Here is a 23,028-nt window from a genome sequence, read left to right as displayed (position 1 = left end):
TGACAAAGACAGAAAAAAAACACTAAATGAATAACAAAAACACAGCAGACACCATAAATCACTACAAAGTCTTATGCTGAGTCAAAAGCCATGGACCAAAAATGTGTTTTCAGATGAGTTTTAAAAATGGACAGAGAAGGGGGGCTTGCCTAATATTCAATGCAAGGTCATTACAAGGGAGGCCCTGGCAACGATAAAGGCTCCAGCCATTTGAGCTTCTGAGGCTCTGGGCGGGTCCGTAGGTATGGAGGAGTTCAGAGAGGCAAGGTGCAGTGGACCAATTGGAGACGCTTGAGGGAGGACTGGCTGACTCCAAAATAAAGTGCATGACAGAAATCCAGCCGAGATGTAATGAAGGCCTGGCTTAATGTTTCTAAGCGCTGTTGAGAAAGGGCACGCTTTACCTTAGCCAGCTGCCTTGGATGAAAAAAGATGGATTGAACAACAGCACCGATTTTCCAGTACATTTAATATCTATGTCCAATTTCACAAGTTTGAAACTGTTGGGGTCAGGTCAGTAGGGTGTGATATACAAGGCCCACTAGGACGAAAAACCGTAACTTCTGTTTTCACTCATTATCCGAGCCACATATTCTCACTAGGGTTGCTGGTACGCTGGAGCCTATGCCAGATGTCTTCGGGCAGTAGGCGGGGTACACCATGAACTCCTTGCCAGCCAATCGGAGGGCACATGTGGACAAACAACCATTTACACTCACAATTACACCGAGGAACAATTTTGAGTGTTCCATGAAACTACAATGCTTGTTTTTTAGAATGTGGGAGGAAACCGGAGTACCCAGAGAAAACCCACACAGGCATGGGGAGAACATGCAAACTCGACACAGGAATAATATCCTCAAAAATCTGGAATGGTATTCGAGGCGTTGTGTTAGACTGGTTCAAAATCTATCTGCATAATAGACAACAGTTTATTAAGTTGTGTGATGTTTCCTCATCTTTTTTGGATACTGTTTGTGGTGTCTCTCAACGGTCATTTTGGTGCCCTAAACTATTTTTTGTTGTTGTATATAAATGATGTTTGTAAGTTATGATACTGGTATTGTTTGCTGATGACAGGGTTCAAGAACATACATTTCTATATACTGTATATGTACACACAAATATATATTTCTATTCCTCACCCTTCCTTAGCTGTTTAATTGATTAACAGATTGAATAAATTTTCTGTATTGTACTGTATTTATTTTAACTATGCACCAATTAAAAACAAATTGAACATATATTTATGAGGTGGCTGCAATGAAGTAATTCTTTGTCAATTAATTTCAGTGGCAAACATTGCTTCGATCTCACTTTTGATTGAGTGAACCAAACCAAACTTCAACAGGATATTGTTTGTCCACTGAATGCATTCAATTTTTCAAAAAAATGTGTTTTAGCTATATAATGGTGTATACCATTTGGATTTCAAAATGATTACAAAAATGCCTTTTGTCAATGTTTGTGTGTGTGTGTGTGTGTGTGTGTGTGTGTGTGTGTGTGTGTGTGTGTGTGTCAGGAAATCCGAAGTGTGCTGTGGCAGGATGTGTATCCTCGGATCAAACTGTGGGAGTTCTACCAGGTCAAAGTGGACAGCGCTGTGGAGCAGTTCAGAACGCTCTTACAAAATGGTCTGTACAACTCTGCCTTTCTAAATTAGCTCCTCTCTGTTAACGTCCATGTTGTTCATTGAGGCAGAACACAGCTTTTCATGATAATGATATTTGGTAAGATTCCTTCCTGTAAACAGGTCATGATTGTTTCAGGAGAAATGTCGCAATTTGTGTTATACGTGGTTGTTATGTTCAAATGCCATTGGAAAAATGTGTCCTTTAAGGGGTCTTTGGATGCACAAAGTTTGAGACCCTTTAATCTATGTAATTGTTCTGATCCAGATTTAATACAATATCATCTTGCGTAGGGTGAGAGGGAGGAGGGACACCCAAAGCGAGCGATGGACACATGCATCCACTGCTGCCTGGTCAGCACACACACAAGAAATCCACTTCCGTGCTTTCTGTCAAGTATATATGGACAGTACACATTTGTGTTTTTGAACCTTACGTGACCATTTTTATAATTTCAAAATTACCTGTGGATGAAATACCAAAGCTTGTTGTAAAAAATAATAATAATAATAATACATTTTATTTGTGGGCGCCTTTCTAAGAACTCAAAGACACCTTACAACAAGCAGTTAAAAAACCACAAATACAATGTTAAAAACAACATCAAATAGAATAAGATAAAATAATACAAAATAGAGACAATGGATTTATGGTCAGAGTGAATAAGCTTGTCTAAACAGATGTGTTTTGAGGCTGGATTTGAAATGTGTGAAATGAATCTGTGTTACGAAGGTCAGCAGGGAGTGTGTTCCAGAGCTGGGGAGCAGAGCGACTGAAGCCTCTGTTTCCCATGGTGACGAGACGAGCAGGGACAGTGAGGAGGAGAGAGGAGGAAGAGCGAAGAGAGCGGACAGGTGTAGGAATATGGATGAGGTCAGACAGGTATGGAGGGGCAAGGTTATGGATGGCTTTGAATGTAAGGAGCAGGATTTTATATTGTGTGTATAATGTGGAGCCAGTGGAGATGTTGGAGGACAGGTGTAATATGGTTTATGGATGGTGTGAGCGTGATAATGCGAGCGGCTGAATTATGGACCAGCTGAAGCTTATGGAGGGTTTTTTGAGGGAGACCGAGCAGGAGGGAGTTACAGTAATCAAGTCGGGACGTGACGAGGGTGTGAACAAGTATAGCAGTGGAGTAAGTACAAACAGCTTGCGCCTCACTGGCCTGCGTCGTATTTCGGTCGCAACATGTGTGTTCATTGACTGTCATGTTTTTGTGGATTAATAAGTCATACAATGTAAAATATTGTACGGGGACCCTCAAAACACGATTCAGGCATAGTTCATATTCCTGAGAGTTGTCATAAAAGCAAAGTTACAGTTCAATGCGAATTGAATTAGTTTTAATTTGTTGCTGACTTTGGCTGTCAGGAAGTTATAAAAAATACCTAGAAAAATTGCACTTTCCAATCCTTTTGGATTGATAACTTTTTTTCTTTCTTTTTTTTTCTTTTTTTTCACCGTGCCCATAGTAATATCATTATTGTATCATTGTAAAGACAGCTGTCAAAAATATTGAGATTCTACCAATCATAGGCTCCAGCACCCACCTCCCCCACCCCCCCCTCCCCGTGACCCTAATTGTGACGATAAAGCGGATCGGAAAATGGATAGCTGGATGTTATTCTGTCCTACTTGTCTGTGTCCGAGACGTGAACAGATAGACAGATAGCGAACAACGAAAAAAGACCAAGAATCCACAATGTTGAGATGGAGCTTTAGTTTCTTTTTCCTTAGGTTTTTTGTAAAACTGTACAGAGAAATAGAAACACAAAAAGGGGGATGTTTCACACCGTTCAAATTAAATGTCTCTGTGTCAACACTGTACATTGTAATGTTAACTTGTCAAAACGCAATATAAGCTTGGAACAGAAATAACCAAAATATGCACGGTTAGCATTGAAAATAGCCGCAACTAGCATGCAGTAGCCCATATGCTAATATGGATAGCCCAAGCGCTAATGTAGCATAGCAAAAACGGACGGAAAATCGTTCTTAATATTGCATATTTCCAATGCTAGAACTGAAGCAACGGTTTGGTAGACATCATGAAAGTGCAATCTAAACAGGGTTCAACTTACAGACGATGCTTTCCAAGGCATATACTCAAGAAGAAAACGAGAAACGATAACAACAGCTAGCACAAAACCATGAGGTCTTCACTGGACTAGGTACTTCCGGTTTGTGTTGCCAAAATTAAAGTGCCGTAGAATCTCACCAAAAACGGAACATGACAAGTTACTTCCGGTTTGTTTTGCCAAAATTAAAGTCCCCTCGAATCTAACTACAAACGGAACATGACAGGATGATATATCTTACATTCTCTTTTTTGCATGTTTACTTTGACAGTAAACTTCAACTTGGACTGCCATTAATAAGTTTGAATCCTCGATTTTGAAGAATTGTTCACCTGCTGCCAAACTGCTAATTGTTGTGAAGCGAGTTGAGTTGCGTTCACTGCCCTCTTAGAGTGCTTATATCTAAAAATTTTGCTTGCAAGTCAGTGCAAAAATATTGGCTGAATGAAGCCTCGTCTTGTGAAAAACGTGGTCACGTATCTCAAGGCACAACTGTATATCTACATACAGTCAATGGTAAACAATGTCCAAATCAATTTGTATGTTATATCCATCCGTCCATTCATCCAGCATTCCATCCATTTTCTTCCGCTTATCCAAGGATGAGTCGTGGATTCAGCAGTTTTAACAGGGAAGCCCAGACTTCCCTTTCTCCAGCCACTTCGTCCTGCTCTTCCAGGGTGATGCCAAGGCCATCCGGTAGACATAGTCTCTCCAACGCGGCCTGGCCTCCTTTTGGTGGGATGTGCCCAGATCACCTCGTCAGGGAGGCATCCTGATGCCAGATGCCTGATCCACCTTACCTCTTCTTGATGCACAGGAGCAGTGGCTTTTCTCAAAGCCCCTCGGGATGACCGAGCTTCTCACCCTTTCTCTAATGTAGAGCACCGGATGGACACCCTAACGAAGGAAATTCATTTGGGACACCTGTATCCGGGAGCTTGTAGTTTTGGTTACGACCCACACCTTGTCAACTTGGGTGAGCGATAAATTGAAAGCTTTGCCTTTCAACCCAGCTCCTTCTTCAAAGACACTGCCAACGCTGAACCGATCCACCTGTCGATCTTCCGCTCCATCCTCCTTGCACTCTTGGTACTTGAACTCCTCCACTTGGTGCAGGATCTCATCCCAGACCCAAAAATACAGTCCACCCAACTGAGAATAATGGCTTTAGATTTGGAGGTTCTGATATTGATATGCCAAATCACCCAGTGAGTTTTAGCAAACGGATTTTGATTTTAATGAAACACACTGTAATTGTTGAGAGTAATGGCACAACCCAAAGTCTCAAATTTTCGGTCAATCAGAGCAGGGGTTTGGAGCAACAGCTCGCCAAATGTTTTATATGTTTGGCAAGAAGGGGCGTGGCTACCTTCCTTTAAACCCTTATATCTCAGAAACTAAGTATTCCAAATCTGCAATAACTTCAAAAATTGTTGCATATTTTAGTAACCTAATCTTTTGAGCTACTTTGTATAATTTGACCTTGAAATTGACATGTCGATCACATGACCGGAAAAAGGTTATTCATGAAATGTAATCTCGTAAGTGTTGTCCAGAACATATAAAAGTGTCAGATATGTATTATTTTTTTTGGTTTTGCAGCAATAAGGAGTCAACGTATCCATACCCCCAGATATTCATTGAACATTCATTGAAAGTTGATTATTCAGTGAATTGATACTTTGAATTCTTATTGCTGCCAAACAAAAAAAAAATGGAACATCTGAATCTTTTATGTTTTAGGGAACATGTGAGAGATTGAACTTCAAAAAAAAAAAAAGTTGAGTGCATATGATCCAGAAGGTCAAAAGGTAAAGTGATTTAAATATACCCCAATCTTCTGAACAATTACGGATTTGGAATCCTAGATTCCCTTTCCAACAATAGCTGTTTTGTGAAGACTGGCCCAATAGTTCCTGAGACACAAGAAAGTGTTCGGGCGCCTTTTTGCCAAAAAGATAAAAATTTGGCAGGCCATAGCTCCCAACCCCCTGCTATGATTGTCCTCAAATTAGAGTACAGCAATTTGATTAAAATTAAAATCTGTTTGGTTAAAATGTTCCGATTTTTATGGGGGGATGGGGGTGATTTGACATGGGGTCAACCGTTTTACGATAGGCTGCGATCCGCACCACTGAATGTTGGCGGTCACAGCAGGATGATGCAAATCTGATGCCCCCAATAACGATTCCCTCTACGCCTTGGCTGCACCTAGAAATTCTGTCTATAGAAGTTATCAGAATCACTGACAAGGGTATCCTTGATGGAGTCCAACCCTCAGTGGAAATGAGTCAGACTTGCTGCTGCCAATGCGGACCCAGATCTGGGACCGGTTGTTCAGGGTCTGAACACCCTGTTTCAGGAGATTTGGTACCTCATACTCCCAAAGCACCCCTTTGGAACGCCGCAAGGGACATGGTCGAATGCTTTCTCCAAATCCACAAAACACATGTCGACCGGTTGAATGGACTTCTATGCACTCCCGAGGGTGCAGAGCTGGTTCCACGGCCAGGACAAAACTCCCCCTGATCCTCTTAAATCTGAGACCCCCCTCAACATTATCCCCGAATAAAGTGTAATCCGCATGCAGTTGTAGCACACCCTCTAGTCATCCTCCTTAACAAGGGACCACCGCCCCAGTCTGCAAATCCAGAGGTGCTGCCCTGGATGTCCACCAGACATTGCAGAGGATTGTCAACCAGAAAGAGCCCTACCACATCCAGGCTTATCACCAAAGACCTTTTTAACCATTTTGGTGGATCAACCATGACAATAGAAGAGCTCACCCGAAAGACCCCAGACTCTGCTTCCTCATGTGAAGGCGTGTCCGTGTAATTGAGAAGGTCTTCAAATTCTTCTGCGTTCATCGATCTATCCATCCATTCTTCCATTGCACAGCAGCCTCAGAAGAGAGATCCAACCTCTTTTCATCCTCTCCGCTCCAGCTAGCTCTTCCAAAGGGATGCAGAGGTGTTCCCAGCATACCCGAGAGACAGTCTTTCCAGCGTGTCCCGGGTTTTAATAATCTGATGAATATGTGTCACATGTACCATGTCTGTATTTCAAGGTGCGAAACCAGACCATAATAAGACTGGAGGAAAAAATGGCCTTATCATCATCCAGGACCCTGGTTGGCGACGTTATGGCAACTCAGTGGATATGAACTCTGCTCTAGAAACTTTTGTACCTCACAGGTAAGACACATTTTAACACAGCTCATTGTAGAAATGTATGTGTGCCATCAAATTCAATATTTGATATTCTGGATCTTTTGACCAGAGCAGAAAAAATGTGTTTTTTTTTCTTCTTCCCTGTTTGTGTTTTATCATTTAACTGATTTGAGAATTATCTTTTCACGCAAATGTTCAAGCCACAGAAGGACATTTCAAGCATGGACAAATTACAAATAACCATTTGCACACGTCTTGAAACCTATATTTATAAAAATATTGTAGATTGCGTAGTTTACAGTACTGTACATGCCTCTTTGGTCATTTTGAGGTGTGTTAAACAGAAAAACATAAGTGCAAGTTGTTTTGCTCTTTACGTAACTGTATGTCATTTTCAAATCATGTATTGAATCTCGCCCTTAATTCAAATCATTTTCAATATGATTTGAACATGACCATATTCTCAGTCTTATTATAAATATGTATTATTGTGGTGAAATACTAAACAACAACAAAATATTTACTTTTTTAAATCTTTGTGATTTTAAATGTTTTTGTAAAAAACACAATTTTGTGGTTGTTTTGTTTCAATATTAATAGCATGTAATTCATGAAATGTGGCTGGTACTACAGTTTATAAATGTAAATATAATTTGATGTTGGCGGGGTGTTAACATTACTGAGCCCGATCCTCTGTGGCTGCCACAAATCTTGTATTGTCACAGACAATGTGTCACAAAATTTGATATATTGATGTAAATATGTATTGTCAAAAAGATCAATTATTATGCAGACTGCCATCTTCCTGTCTTCTTTTGTATTTGATTCTTCTATTGTTGTTGGAAATCTGATTCAGGAATGCCAAAACTCCACAGTGCATATCTAATTTTCTTTTATCCGCATACATGTCATGAAGCAGTTTTAAAAAATATATTTGTTAAGAATAATTGTTTTTGCTGTTCGTACAGTTTGTCCCCACAGCACATAGAGGAGTGCTGCCATTTGTTGCGACAGAAATTGAACCAGCTTAATGAGGAACAACTGCACATTGTGCATCAGCATCAAGAACAGGTAGCATAACATAACGTAACATGTTTCTTCGGTAACATATTGATAAGGCAATGTCTCCTAAATTGATTAGAAAGTAGGTTACAAAGGTGACTGTATGAGTAGACATGATGAAAAGTCAACACATGGCGAACATCAACAGTCAAACGCCACGTCGAAGTCACTGGCATTCCATGTCATTTTTTAATGACATCAGACCTGCAATCTTCCAGTTTTGGCTCACATCAACTGTTCAATGTCAAAATCAGGTTGTGTTTTTGTCGCTTTTAAACAAACATTTCTACCAGGTTGAACATTTTTGTGATTGACCAACTGTGCAGTTTGTAAAGCCAAAAAATAATAAAGCCAACGGATAAATGGTTTAGATAATAGACATGAAAACAATCATTATCTCTTATCACTCTTTTTAGTTCATATTTGCTTGTAATTGTTTGCTTGCAGGCAGCCAACTGCATTGTGGGAAATGTAATGTATGAGCGTCTGGCAGAACATGGCCCCAAAATAGGCCCTGTTAGCAAGAAGAACCCTCTTGTTACCAGGTAAACTTTTGTTCTTCGCTTGTCTGTCTGTTTAGGCTGACCGGGAAGCATCAGTGTTTCATTGACCCTAGAAGAACAAATGGGATCTATGACGCATGTAGAAAGACAAATATTTTAATTGAGTATTAGCAAATCAAGGGCAAAAGCTGATGAAAAATGGTTTCAGACATATAAAAATGAAGAAGTAAACATAAGAGCAAGTCAGAGAACATTAGGGGTGTTCACACGGCACACATTTTCTCCGGCGCTGCACCGATGTATTTTGTTGAGATATATTTTACACCGCAGCAAATTGTGTGGAGCGTTCACACGTACAAAGCCGCTGAGCGTGTCAACACCGGCACAGGGTCGGTGCAGCCCCACTTGCGTTCACACGGCAGTTTCTGCAGCGGAGCAAAACGACAGAAAAAAAATGAGCTGTCGTGTTGGTTCTTTTTAAAACGTATACACAACTCAAGCGACTACTGGACAGGCACGTCCTTCTCCTTCTCGTTCTCCGTGCCTTCTGCTCGAGAGTGACCGCCCCCGAAAACGTAAATCAACGATGACTTCAATGACACTCAGAAAAGCAAACACGTAATGCGCCAAACAGAAAATCAAGAGAGGAAATCACAAAATAAATTATATGGGGGGCGGGGGGTTGTGAACACACAACAAAGGAACAAACTACACAAACAACTCCGAGACAGTACAGTCTCCTACAAAAGGAAAGATGTTACCAGCCAAGTCTTGTGTCGTTATTAAACAAACACATGACGGAAGTCCGACAGAGCACGAAAGCAACGCATTCTCGCCGTACGTAATCAACTCTTCACAAGCATTTGCTCTGGAGCAAATTTAACCTAGTTGCGTTCACACGTGCAAATTTACATTGGTGCTGCTTCGCAAATGAGCATTTGCTCTGGAGCAAATCTTTAAACCACCTCCCTGAGGTGGATCAAATTTGGTCCGGTGTAAGCTGTTTTCCGGGGCTACGCCGGAGCTAATTTGCACGTGTGAACGCTCTACTGGGGCAGCCCCGGCGTAGCACCGGACCAAATCTTGCCGTGTGAACACCCCTAATATCACACATTATTGTGATGGAACATGAAAAACGCAAGAATTGTGTTAAATAGTATAATTATTTTTTATGGACTTCCCAGAATACTTCATAAAAGAAAACATATTATTGATAAAATTAGAGGTATTGCTAAAATAATGTTTTTTTTTGTTGCCAATGTTGGTTATGATCTCACCAAAGAAATTTCTAGGCCAAGAAATAACAATGGAACAGATAAAAATTAAATAATAAAACTAAAAACTCCTGCGTGTTTATTCGTGCTGTAAATAACAGAGATATAATTTTGTATTGTTAAAAACAAAAAAAAACACTCAAAAATCCACTAATTGCTATGATATGAACATTATATAAATAAAAAATATTTTGGAATATGTGGCATCGTCATATTCTTCATTTGTAAACTGTCCTTTGAAACTAGTATTTTCCCCTTAAAAATGAAAACAGCAAAAATGACTCCTTTCTATAAAAGTAGATCTTTATATAAATCTATTTACAACCTACAGACCAATGTCACTGTGTCGACAGTTTAAAATTGCATGGTTAACAAAATACACAATAATTGACTTTAGTCAATAGTTTACTGTTTGAAATCAGACAACAAAAGTGTTGTGTATAAAATAAAGCCTATGTTCATATCCAAAATTGACCCAAGAGCAGACCTTGTCGTTGGCTCCACTGTATCAACATCACAAGGACATACGTTCCTATACGGTGTCAGAACTAACCAGCCACCTTGCTATACTGCTCAGGTCAGGACTTTTCTTTCCAGATTTCTCAAATTTACTGGGTGGAATACTTGGTGAATGAAGTCTGTCTGATCCAAATGTTTGCTGCAACTGAATTCATCAACTCTGTATTTGTTGCATTGTTCATTGGAATATTCTCAATAGTTTTCAAATTGTAATCGTTTGTTAACAGGGCCTGAATTGTTTCTTTTTTTCCCTCTCTCAGGTATTTCACCTTCCCATATAAAGATATGACTCTTGAGCATGAGATGCAGATGCTGGATGAACCAGACAAGACATGTCACTTCCTGGCTTTCAATGGTTGGGTGATGGGGGATGATCCTCTGCGCAACTTTGCTGAGCCAGGTAAACTCATTAAGTGTAAACAAATCATTGTATTCTCTTACGTTTAACACAACGTCCAAACTTCTTTGGAATTGGGTTTGTACAAAGGGACATAAATAAATGCCTCCTGAGTTAATTAAAACCTTGTAGTTGTTCTAAAAAGGACCCCTGAAAGCATTTGAAAGTGAATTGATACGTGTAGAACCATGATATTTTAGTGACCCTGACTGTAAAAACTGACTCTCAATATTTTCATTCATTTTTTTATAGCCACCTTTCATTGAGCATAACCTCTCTCTCCTGTGGTTGAGAGGGAAAAAAATCATCTGTGCTGTATGTTGCACAAAGAGCACATTTGACAATAAAGTCAAGTCAGCTTTTATTGTCAAATATGCTCTACGTGTAACATACAGCACAGATGAAATTACTTTCCTCTCTCAACCACAGTGCAAACATGGAGTGTATTGAACAGACACAGCTAAAATTTACGTTAAAATTCCACAAGACATAAATATATAAATATGTTAAATAAAAATAAACTGTTCTTGAGCCTGGTGGATTTAGCAGAGAGACATCGCAGTCTCCTCCCGACGGCAGCACGTCAAAGAGGCTGTGAGACGGGTGGGTGAGGTCACCTGCGATCTGGGTGGCTTGGCGGGTCAGACCAGCGTTGTAAGTGTCCGCGAGTGGAGGAAGAGAGACACCAATGATCTTCTCAGCCGCTCTCACAATGCGCTGCAGACTCTTTCTGCAAGACGCGGTGCTCGCGGCGTGCCACACGGTGATGCAGCTGGTCAAGATGCTCTCAATGGTGTCTCTATAGAAAGTCTGCATCATTGGGGGGCGGGGCTCTTGCTCTCCTCAGTTTGCAGAGGAAGTACAGGCGCTTGGTGGGCTTTTTTGGCCAGTGAGGTGGTATTTAGGCTCCAGGTCAGGTCTTCAGAGATGTGCACACCAATGAACTTGGTGCTACTCACCCTCTCCACTGCTGCACCGTCGCTGGTCAGTGGAGCATGCTGGGTGTGCGTTCTTCCGAAGTCCATACCAATCTCCTTCGTTTTTTCCACATTCAGGTATAGATTGTTGTCTTTGCACCACATGGCAAGCCTGCTCACCTCACTCCTGTAGATCGTCTCATCGTTGTTGTTGATGAGACCCACCACAGTCGTGTCGTCTGCAAACTTAATGAAGAGGTTGGAGCAGGATGAGGGAGTGCAGTCGTGGGTCAGCAGAGTGAAGAGGAGGGGGCTCAGCACACAAACTTGGGGGGCCCCCCGTGTTCATCATGATGGTGCTGGAGGTATTTCTGCCTACCCGATCTTCCTGTGGCCTCCCCGTCAAAAAGTCCAGTAGCCAGTTACACATGGAGGTGTTAAGCCCCAGGTGGTCCAGTTTGTGGATGAGCCACTGGGGGATGATGGTGTTGAATGCTGAGCTGAAGTCGATGAACAGCATTCTGACGTGTGAGTCTTTGGTCTTCAGGTGGGTGAGGGCTGAGTGGAGGGCAATGGAGATGGCGTCTGCAGTTGATCGATTAAGCCGATATGCGAACTGTTAAGGGTCCAGGGTGGAGGGGTGGGGGGGGCAGCATGACTAGGCGCTCAAAGCACTTCATAAGAATAGGGGTGAGTGCGACCGGGTGGTAATCATTATAACTGGAGGGAGATGACTTTTTCGGGACCGGGATGATGGTGGTGGTTTTGAGGCATGTGGGCATAACAGCCTGGCTCAGTGAGGTGTTGAAGATGTCGGTGAAGACATCTGTGAGTTCCTCAGCACAGCCTTTCAGGACACGACCAGGGATGTTGTCAGGGCCTGCCGCTTTCCGTGTGTTTGTCCCTCTGAAGGATCGTGTCACGCTATCCCGGGAAAGCGTCAGCACCTGGTCGCCAGGAGGAAGTGGGGTCTTCTGTGCTAGAGTGTTGTTGTTCACCTCAAAGCGGGCGAAGAATTCATTCAGTTTGTTCAGTAGAGAGAAGGAGCTGTCGCAGGTCTGCGGAGTGGGCTTAGAGTCCGTAATGGTTTGGATCCCACGCCACCGGTTCCTGACATCTTTGCTCTCATTGAATTAATCTGCGATCCTCTTGGAGTATTGTCTCTTGGCCAATCGAATGCCTCGTGACAGGTTGGCCCTGGCAGTCCAAAGACCCACCACGTCCCCAGCTTTGAAGGCAGTGTTCCTGGCCCTCAGGAGCTTGCGGACCTAACCTGTCAGCCATGACTTCTGATTGGCCCGAGTGGTGATATTTGTAGTGACCGTGACATCGTCTATGCACTTCCTCATGTAAGATGTGACAGTCTCTGTATATTCATTGAGGTCAATGATGTTGCTGTTGGTTGTAGCTACCTGTTTGAACACACTCCAGTCTGTGGTGGAGAAGCAGTCTTGGAGTGCTTCTGTGGACCCCTCGGGCCACACCCGTATCTGCTTTTTTTACCGGTTTGATGACTTTCACCAGCAGCCTGTATGCTTACATTAGCATAGCAGTGGTGTGGTCTGAGGCACCAAGGTGTGGCAGGGGGAGGGCTTTGTAGGCTCCTCTATTGGTTGTGTAAACATTGTCCAGATTATTGGTACCTCCTGTGGGAAAGTTGACATGTCCATGGCATTGTGGAAGCCCGCTCTTGGGGTTTGCATGATTGAAATCCCCAGCCAATATGAGAAAGGCATCAGGGTAAGCTGTCTGCTGCTTACTCATGTGCTGATGGAGTTCATACAGAGCCTCTCTCCTGCTGTTGAACCAGGGCGGATGTATATAGCTTCCAGCAATATGGTGCTAAATTCCCTCAGCAGGTAGAATGGCCGTAAACGTAAAACGTAAATCCTAAACAATAACGTAATGACCCAGTCCTTTTTTGGAGCAATTTTTGGATACCAATTAGAAATAATTAGTCGTGTTCAAAATTCATACACAAAATCTTACAACTTCAAAAATGTTACATATTAGTAGTCCACGGGGTTTTAGATGGGCTATATGATCCTCATCTGAAAATGAAACACTCACGAAGCGTGAGATTTGAATACTCTATGTATGGTAAGAACAAAAATATCCATCCATCCATTCTCCAACGCTTACCGAAGGTCGGGTCGCAGGTGAAATGGCCTACGGGAGCCCAGATTTCCCTTTTCTCAGCCACTTTGTCCAGCTCCTCCAGGTGGATCCTGAGGTCCTCCCAGGCTAGCCGGGAGACATAGTCTCTCCAGCGTGTCCTTGGGTCATCACTGGTACCTTCTCCTGGTTGGATATTTGGAAAAGGTCACCAAAGAAGCACACAAGAGACATCCTAACCAGATGCCCGAGCCACCTTTTCTGCCTCCCTTGGATGCGGAGGAGTCGCAGATCAACTCTGAGCCCTTCCCAGATTACTTAGCTTCTCACCCTATCTCTCAGGGAGAGCCTCGACGAAGAAAAAGGTCATTTCAGCCACCTCGATCCAGGATCTTTTCATTTGGGTCACGACCCACAGCTCATGACCATACGTGAGGATTGGCATCTAGGTCGACCGTTGAATTGAGAGGTACTGATAGACAGTCCTCATCACTGCAGATGCTGCAGCAATCCGCCTGTCTCTCTTCAATTGTGAATAAGACCTTGAGATACCTGCGATTGCCTGACAACCGGTTCAGGGTGTCCCCCGCCTACTGCCCGAAGAAGGCTGGGATAGGCACCCCCCGCGACCCTTGTGAGGATAAAGTGGATCAGAAAATGGATGGATTGATGGATGGACCTTGAGGTGAACTGACATCAAGAGCTACTGATACAGAGTCCGCATCACTGCAGATACTGCACCAATGTGCCTGTCTCTCTTCAATTGCGAATAAGACCTTGAGATACTTATAATGCTCCACTTAGGGCAGGATCTCCTCCTCGATTCGGAGAGAGCATTACATCCTTGTCAGACGGAGGACCATTGTGTCAGATTTAGAGGCGCTGATTCACATCCCATCTACTTCATTCTTCTTCATCATCAACACATCACCATGTTGTGATCGCACCCCCCGGCCCCCCTCTTCGCCCTAGTGTCCAAGACATGTGGCCGCAAGTCCAATGACACGACCACAAGTCAATTATCTAACTCATTGTCCTGGTACCAAGTGCACGTATGGACACACTTAGGCTCCAACATTGAGTTGAGTTATGGACATTCCGTGAGCAGCACAAAAGTGCAACAACAGAACACGACTCTGGTTCAAATAAGGAGGATCGTTCTACTCAATCACCCCCTTCCAGGTCTCACTGTTATTACCCACATGACCGTTGATGTCCTCCAACGTAACAAGCGGGTCCCCAGTGGGATTGCTTTCCAGCAACCTTTACAAGGACTCAAGACCTCCAAGAAGAGTTGGTGCTTGGAACGGCTGTTTGGTGCAGAGGCACAAACAACAGCCAGTAGTTGTACCCAAAACCCGTATTCATAGGGTGGTTACCCTGTCGTCCACCGGAATACTCGTAAGAGAGAGCACATCACTCCTATTCTGGCATCCCTTCACTGGCTCCTTATACAATTTAGAGTTATTTTTCAGATCTTATTATTTGTTTTTAAATCTTTAAGTGGCCTCGCTCCACCTTACCTCTCTGAACTCCTCCGAGCCCCCAGCCTGGTACCTCAGGTCTGCGGACCAGACAATATTAGAGGTACCAAGAATTAAGCAGAAGCTCAGAGGAGCCTTTTCCGTTGCTGGTCCCTCTCTTTGGAATGGCCTCTCACTGAACATTTGGCAAGCCCCCTCGCTGCCGATCTTTAAAACTCTTCTCAAAACTAATTTGTATTGTTTGGCTTTTGACTCATCATGACTCAGACCTGATCTTAGTTTCACTGTTTTTGTGCTTTAAGATAAGATATGATAAGAAAGCTTGTATTTGTCTCACAATGGAGAAATTCGCGATTTACAGCAGCAAAATTTAGAAGAGAAGAAAGTAGAAAAACATGAAGAATTTGTATTGTTTATTGTTGTTTATATGATATTTGCGCCGTTGACAGCACTTTGTATAGAGCGGTGGTTGTTTTAACCCTGGAGAACCCAAGAACCTTTTTCTTCTTTGGAAAATGATGAATTATACATTAAATGACTGCTATATGTTCACTGAACACCAAAATACTGTATATCTTTGTTCAAATATTCAATGCTTTACTCCAAATTTAGGATTAGGGCCAAAGATGACCCTTTGGGATTTAAGGGTCATTTGAGTAGCAGAATTTATAGGGGCCAAATTTGACCCCGTGGGTTCTCCAGGGTTAAATTACTCTATAAATACAGTTGAGTTGAGTGTCGGCTTACTGTAATTCTTTGTGTGTGTTGTCTTAATTTATGCTTACTTTAGGATCCAATGTCTACATTCGGCGGGAGTTGATATGCTGGGGCGACAGTGTCAAACTTCGCTATGGCAAGGGACCCGAAGACTGCCCTTTTTTGTGGGCTCACATGAAGAAATACACTGAAATAACCGCCAAATATTTTCATGGGGTCAGACTGGATAACTGCCACTCTACACCATTACATGTTGCAGAGGTAAGCTTATCTTGTAGTAGTCTGCGTCACCAGAGACATTCAAATCAGAAAATATAGAAAACCTGTTGTTCTATTGAGTTAGATGCTCATTTGATATTTGATCCAATTTAGCTCACAAAAAATTGACATACAATTTATAAAAAGAAAAGTAAGCTCTCCAAAACTGCTGTATACTGTTTACCAGTCTTTTCTTTTCTTTACAAGTCTCTTCTTTTCTCCCTGTCTGTAATGTAATGTTTTGTCCAGGCCATGCTTGATGCAGCAAGAGTGGTCAGACCCAATTTGTATTTGATAGCCGAATTGTTTACAGGCAGCGAAATCATTGACAATGTATTTGTGAATCGGCTGGGAATTAGCAGCCTTGTAAGAGGTACTTGTTCAAAAAAAAACTAATGTTGTGGTGTTTCTCTTCCCTTTTCCCTGCGTTTTGTGTGCTTTCACTTTCCTTCTATTCTGTTTTCTTGGACTGCATGAATGAATGTGGTGTGATTCTTCCCAATCTGTTTGTTGTCACTAACCGACTTCATCTCTTCAACAATTGTTTGATAAATTCATTCCTACACTTCCTTTTTTCCTACCTTAATTACTTTCTGACTTCTTGGACATTGATGTGTTGCTTCGTGGTGGTGGTTGACAAGTTCATGCTTGATGTGGCTAGAGCAGTGCGCCCTAACCTGTATGTGGTGGCTGAACTCTTCACTGGCAGTGAGGAACTGGATAACATCTTCGTTACAGATCTAGGGATTACATCACTCATACGAGGTACAGTATTGTATTTATATATAAGTTGCTGAAGTATTTAGCTATGACAGATGTTTAACGATCAACATGTAAATGAAATGACTATTTTCAGCATTCACGTAGAATGGGAACTCATCTGAGTGCCAATTGCAAGGCACATTTAGATGGACAATCATTCACACACAGCAATGGACAATTTAGTACACAGTCAACCTAACACACATATTTTTGGACTATGGGAGGAAGCCCAGAGAACATGAAAACTCCATCCAAGACGGTAGAACCTCTGAACTGTGAGACAAATGGGATAAGAAGTAAATATGTTAGAACCATTTATCCATTTTGTAATATCCTGATACACTGCTGAAGATGGAGAGTCAAAGTTTTCTGACAACCAGTGAAAATGGAAAATTCAGAGGAAGAACGGGTAAGTACATAATAATAATAATAATACATTTTATTTATAAGTGCCTTTCAAGACACCCAAGGACACTTTACAATCAGGAACAAAAACAATAAAACACAGAACGGGTTGAGCAGCGGCAGCCAGACGCGCCAGCGTTCACTCAACCCCGAAAGTCGGAAGAAACAACAGGGGAGGGAGAGGGGGGGAAAAACATGCTCGAACTATCCTCATTTTGAGGATAGTTTGAGTTAGGCAAAAAAAAAAAAAACTCCTGCACAAGCAAATGACAATTACAACAGGTCACAACACATGAACACATAGATGAACTTATTTACAATTTAAACAAACCTATGTGACACCACGGGAGTGACTGTGATGAAATACTGGCATGGTAATTGTTAGCTAGGCCATGATTGCAATGTCATGCTCAAGCAACACCAATCTAAGTAAGCAAGCGTTACTGGAGATTGATTTATTCCTGGGACTATAAAAATGCTACTACTATACCACCACCAAATCACTAAATAAAAAGTCCTTGTCAAGTGTAGTATTAACATTGCATTCAATTAACCATTAAGATACTAACTAAACATTAACTACTCTATTGTGTGACGCCATTGTATCTGGAAAAAACTTAGAGGGATACTTATTGATCAAATTTCAGCAATTATTTTTTTGTGTGTGTGTTTTGTGTATCATGAATTTGACAACATTATTTTGTCACTTTTTGTAAACTGAGATTGACAACACGTGCTCAGGGGCCAGGTAACAACCAATTACGGCTCAATCATGTAACACTTCCAAGCTGAGCTCCTGAGATGTCATTTTCAGTCAACAAGTGGCAAAATGCATTTAATTGTACATGAAAATGGCATCAAATCATCAAATTTACTCTAGACAAAATCTTAACTTTTTACCGCTGAAAATGGCAAAATTGATAAAGTGTCCCTCTAGCTAAAAAGCGAGCACAGTGAGCAATGCAACTGAGCACGACTAAAATACAAAATTGCAAAGAAATTCGCACGCCTGGCGATACTGACCACTGATTCATTGCTACACAAAATCTGCTACTCTTGTTTTTGCTCAGAGGGGGGTCATATGATCATTTAATTGAACCACAAACAAACAAACATGGCGTGTTAGTCAAGGACAAAGTAGATTACTCGGTAAATGATCATAACAAAGTGTAAATGAGTGAGAATAAAGGACAGCATGTCACTTTTTAGCTACAGGTAAATATGAAACTATGAATATAGTTAAGTATTATTGTAAAACAATGTATAATGTGTTAGTATATGTATTGGTGTAATTTTTGTTTGCGAAACATCATGTTTTATTTATTGATTCATGATCACATGATGCAAAATGTCATTTTTGATTGGCCATCTGCAACGTTGCAATGCCATTGACGTGTGATTCAAATCCCAGCAAAATTATTTGCCAGCGGTCAGCCAAACATATAAACCCGTCACATAGTTATGCGCACTCTGCGACAGTTTCTCCCACGTTGTCGCGTTGCTCAGTGTGCAGTGGATTTCGGCAAGCCTTTTTGTGATGTCATTAAAGCTACAAGGTTTTCCCTCTCTGTCCTGTGTTTTTTTTACCCGTAATATTTTAGAGGCCATGTCAGCTGGTGATAGCCACGAAGAGGGCAGATTGGTCTATCGTTATGGCGGGGAACCAGTTGGAGCGTTTGTTCAGCCAAGTCTCCGCCCACTGATGCCCTGCATTGCACATGCCATGTTCCTTGATGTAACCCATGATAACGAATGTCCTATCCAGGTGTTTTATCAACGGAATACAATTCCATAACTTGTGGTTAAAAAATAACAACCAATTAATATGATTTGTTGTTGTTTTCCCCAGAAAGTACCATTAAGAAATTCTTAGTACTAGCACATGAAATCAGAAAACATTCTTTGTTTCTTTTTGCAGCTGCGTTCAGCTCTGGACTCTCTTTCGAGTTCTGCTATGGTCTCGATGGCCTGCTGTGCTACCGGCTCTACCCGAGGATATGATGAATTAGTACCACATCAAGTAATGGACACACGCGTGCGCGTGTGCACACACACACACACACACACACACACGTGCTTCAAGTACATGTTGCAATCTGTCTCATGCCACTAAAATGGATGTGACGACAAACCAGTATTAATCCATCTTGATAAATTCCAGCGTAAATTTTGAACGTTCCTGCCACCTTTTGGCTCGTCATCTTTAACTTACATTTGTGAAGGATTTATTTCATGTAAGACTTGGTTTTTGAAACTATTTTAAACATTGGCCTCAACAAAACAAAGTCTCACAATGCAAAGCTAGCATGATTTCAGGAACAAGTTGTGTGGACCCATAATATCTAAAGAACAGTGTGATACAGCGTCACCAGCGAGCGCGCTGACCGTCCCACAAACACAAGTCATTTGAAGGCTGAATGAGTGAGGCTTTAATGATGTACACTCACACAGCGCATGGTGGCACAGAAACATTTCATAACAACGATGGAGCGTTAGCATGCACAGCCATCAGGGAATTGCAACTTCTGTTTTAAATGAGCATGTTTGACTTGAAGATAGACAAAGTCAATATTACTGGCGCTCATTTGCTCGCCCCGGGCATCAACTGTGCTTTGCACACCCTACTGCGTCATAGGGATTGTATTTTGTTTTTCATCAGTCGAAATGGGCTTACTTGTTTGTAAGTTGACGGCGATGATTGCCACTATCCGCTTTTATTTCTATCATGATGAATCTGCACATTGAATACGAACACTCAAGTTCCGTTGACATTGCCAGCAAGGGGAAATGACCTCCAAAGGCTCCACTCAGACAGCTCCCGGTCGCTGTCCCGTCCAGCCTGGAGCCTACCCGATTCCATAATATTGTCAATGGAACCTCTTTGTTGGCCAAGACATAACGCTGAATCCAAAGTACAAAATAAACGGCAGTAAATAACGCCCCCATGGCGGCATTCCATGGGTTTTATGTAATAAAATAAATGTCCCACAGCCTCCGCGGATAATGGTCAGCAGATAATGGCAGCATTTGACTTTTGTTGTGTCTCTCACACAAAACGTTGCCATTTCCCAGCATGCAAGACAAAGTGTGGATGTGGCATGCCATTCAGTGATCAAAAGTACAGTCACGCCCAAAATTATTCCTCATCTTGGGGTATGAATAATGTTGGCCGTGACTGTATATTGATGCAATTTTGAAATAACAGGAGAGAATTTGATCCGAGATTTGCAGACTTCAGAACGCACAGAGACACTCTGCAAATTTTTCCCGACCACTTCTCCTTTGAAATGCAAGATGCCCCTCCTGTGCTTCAAAAAGAGCAGACAAATTTGGGCAATTTTGGAGAAAAGCAACCCCCAGGTTTCCTGAGCTTTCTCGATCATTCAAACGGGTGGAGCTTCTCTGTGTTCGTCTGACAGTGACGGGAAGTTCAGCGGTGCAGTGGTAGCGACCTAGCGAAAATAAAACGTCTCCAGTGTTGTCATCGAACCAAGTGTAGTCATCCGAAATGATGTCTACAACAAACCGTAGAGAGACTTCCACGCAAGAAGGACCAACAGAATCAACATAGCCTGACTGCTGTGTTCAAAGCAAACTTGAGAAAAACGAAGTATGCAACCATGGCTTAAATCCACTTTAGGCTGGGTACTACTTTACCTTAAATGTGCACTTTATAATGTTATATTGATCTGTTTTGATTCCATAAAAAGAGCTGTTAAGCAGCTGTTGTGTGACAAAATATTTTTTTCACTGTTGTTGATGGACAGTAATATTGTGTGAGAGATTATGTGTGAATAACTGCTCCAAGTGAAAAATGTTCATGTAAAATTGAAAATCGAAATTGTTATTTCAGTAAATATTTGCATTTTGCACGTAGAAAACTGATTCATGTTGATGAGAGCATTAAAATGGGGAAAAATAGGACAAAAAAATATCAAAGGAAATTCAGAAACGATAAAAAATGCGTGAGTAATCACGATTAATTTTTTGTGAATTTGAGTTAATTATGACAGTTGCATTTTTAATTAGATTAAATATTGTAATCGTTTGACAGCTCTAATAAAAAAAAAATCCTCGTCTCACCCCTCGGGTGGTGTCCATCCCTCATTCAGCTCGGGTCCTCTACCAGAGGCCAGGAAGCTTGAGGGTTCTGCGCAGTATCCTTGCTGTTCCCAGCACTGCACATTTCTGGACTGAGATGTCCGATGTTGTTCCCGGGATCTGTTGCAACCACTCATCTAGTTCTGGGGTCACTGCCCCGAGTGCTCCGACCACCACAGGCACGACTGTCACCTTTACCTTCCAGGCTCTCTCCAGCTTCTCTCTGAGCCCTTGGTATTTCTCGAGTTTCTCGTCTTCCTTCTTTCTGATGTTACCGTCACTTGGGACCGCTACATCCACTACAACGGCTTTCCTCTGCCCTTTATCTATGATCACGATATCTGATTGGTTCGCCATTACCATCTTGTCAGTCTGGATCTGGAAGTCCCACAGGATCTTCGCTCTGTCATTCTCCACCACCTTCTGAGGTGTTTCCCATTTTGACCTTGGGATTTCCAGTCCATACTCCGCACAGATGTTTCGGTAGCTATGCCAGCCACCTGGTTATGGCGTTCCATGTAGGCTTTCCCTGCCTGCATCTTACACCCTGCAGTTATGTGTTGGATCGTCTCAGGTGCCTCTTTGCACAACCTACGCCTTGGGTCTTCTTGCCATTGAGCTGGCTTCTTAGGACTTGCCTCACTCGCTGGAGGTATTTGGCCGCTTTCCTTGTTGCCAGTTCGAGGTTGCCATTGGCTTGTGGTATACCGAGGTACTTGTAGCTGTCCTCAATGTCTGCTATTGTTCCTTCAGGGAGTGAGACCCCTTCAGTGCGGACTACCTTTCCTCTCTTAGTCACCATCAGACTACATTTCTCAAGCCTGAATGACATCCCGATGTCGCTGCTGTAGATCCTGGTTGTGTGGATCAGGGAGTCTGTGTCCCTTTCGCTCTTAGCATACAGCTTTATGTCATCCATGTAGAGGAGGTGACTGATCTTAGCTCCATTTCTGAGGCGGTATCCATAGCCTTTCTTAGTGATTACTTGGCTTAGGGGGTTCAGTCCTATGCAGAACAGCAGTGGGGAGAGTGCATCACCTCGGTATATCCCACATTTGATGGATACTTGGGTAAGTGGCTTGCCATTGGCTTCAAGTGTGGTTTTCCACATTCTCATCGAGTTCGCAACGAAGGCTCTTAAGGTCCTGTTCACCTTATACAACTCCAAGCATTCAGTGATCCATGTATGTGGCATCGAGTCCTAGGCTTTCTTGTAATCAATCCAGGCTGTGCACAGGTTGGTACGTCGGGACCTGCAGTCTTGTGCGACTGTTCTGTCAACCAGGAGCTGATGTTTGGCTCCTCTGGTATCTCTACCAATGCCCTTCTGTGCTTCGCTCATGTATTGATCCATGTGTCCACTTATCTTAGCCGCAATGATGCCTGACATGAGCTTCCATGTTGTGGAGAGACAGGTTATTGGCCGATAGTTGGATGGGACTGCACCCTTTGAGGCATCCTTCATGATCAGGATCGTTCACCCTTCGGTTAGCCATCCTGGGTGAGTCCCATCCCTCAGCAGCTGGTTCATTTGTGCTGCTTGGCGCTCATGGAGTGCTGTGAGTTTCTTTAGCCAGTAGGTGTGGACCATGTCCGGGCCTGGTGCTGTCCAGTTCTTCATATCTGAGA

The 23,028-nt window shown here is 42.4% G+C and overlaps 1 protein-coding gene across 2 annotated transcripts in view; it reads left to right on the top strand.

Moving 5' to 3' along the window:
• Positions 1-23,028, top strand: part of LOC147195560 (glycogen debranching enzyme-like) — an 85,136-nt gene that overhangs the window by 21,162 nt on the left and 40,946 nt on the right. Inside the window, exons 7-15 of one of the 2 annotated variants that reach the window (XM_086128442.1) lie at positions 1,523-1,634; positions 6,783-6,909; positions 7,854-7,956; positions 8,395-8,492; positions 10,504-10,643; positions 15,947-16,134; positions 16,773-16,896; positions 18,900-19,063; positions 19,217-19,318. In XM_086128442.1, coding sequence (XP_085984568.1) covers positions 1,523-1,634; positions 6,783-6,909; positions 7,854-7,956; positions 8,395-8,492; positions 10,504-10,643; positions 15,947-16,134; positions 16,773-16,896; positions 18,900-19,063; positions 19,217-19,318 — 1,158 coding nt within the window. Of the gene's footprint in view, positions 1-1,522; positions 1,635-6,782; positions 6,910-7,853; positions 7,957-8,394; positions 8,493-10,503; positions 10,644-15,946; positions 16,135-16,380; positions 16,505-16,772; positions 16,897-18,899; positions 19,064-19,216; positions 19,319-23,028 lie in introns of both variants that reach the window. The other variant, XM_086128443.1, reaches the window with a different exon arrangement.

This window comes from Hippocampus guttulatus, chromosome 14 (assembly GCF_054856545.1).
Source record: "Hippocampus guttulatus isolate MCC_2025c chromosome 14, RoL_Hgut_1.0, whole genome shotgun sequence".
Lineage (NCBI taxonomy): Eukaryota > Metazoa > Chordata > Actinopteri > Syngnathiformes > Syngnathidae > Hippocampus > Hippocampus guttulatus.
Note: the sequence above shows the minus strand (reverse complement) of the source record. Positions and strands in the feature narration are given on the sequence as shown.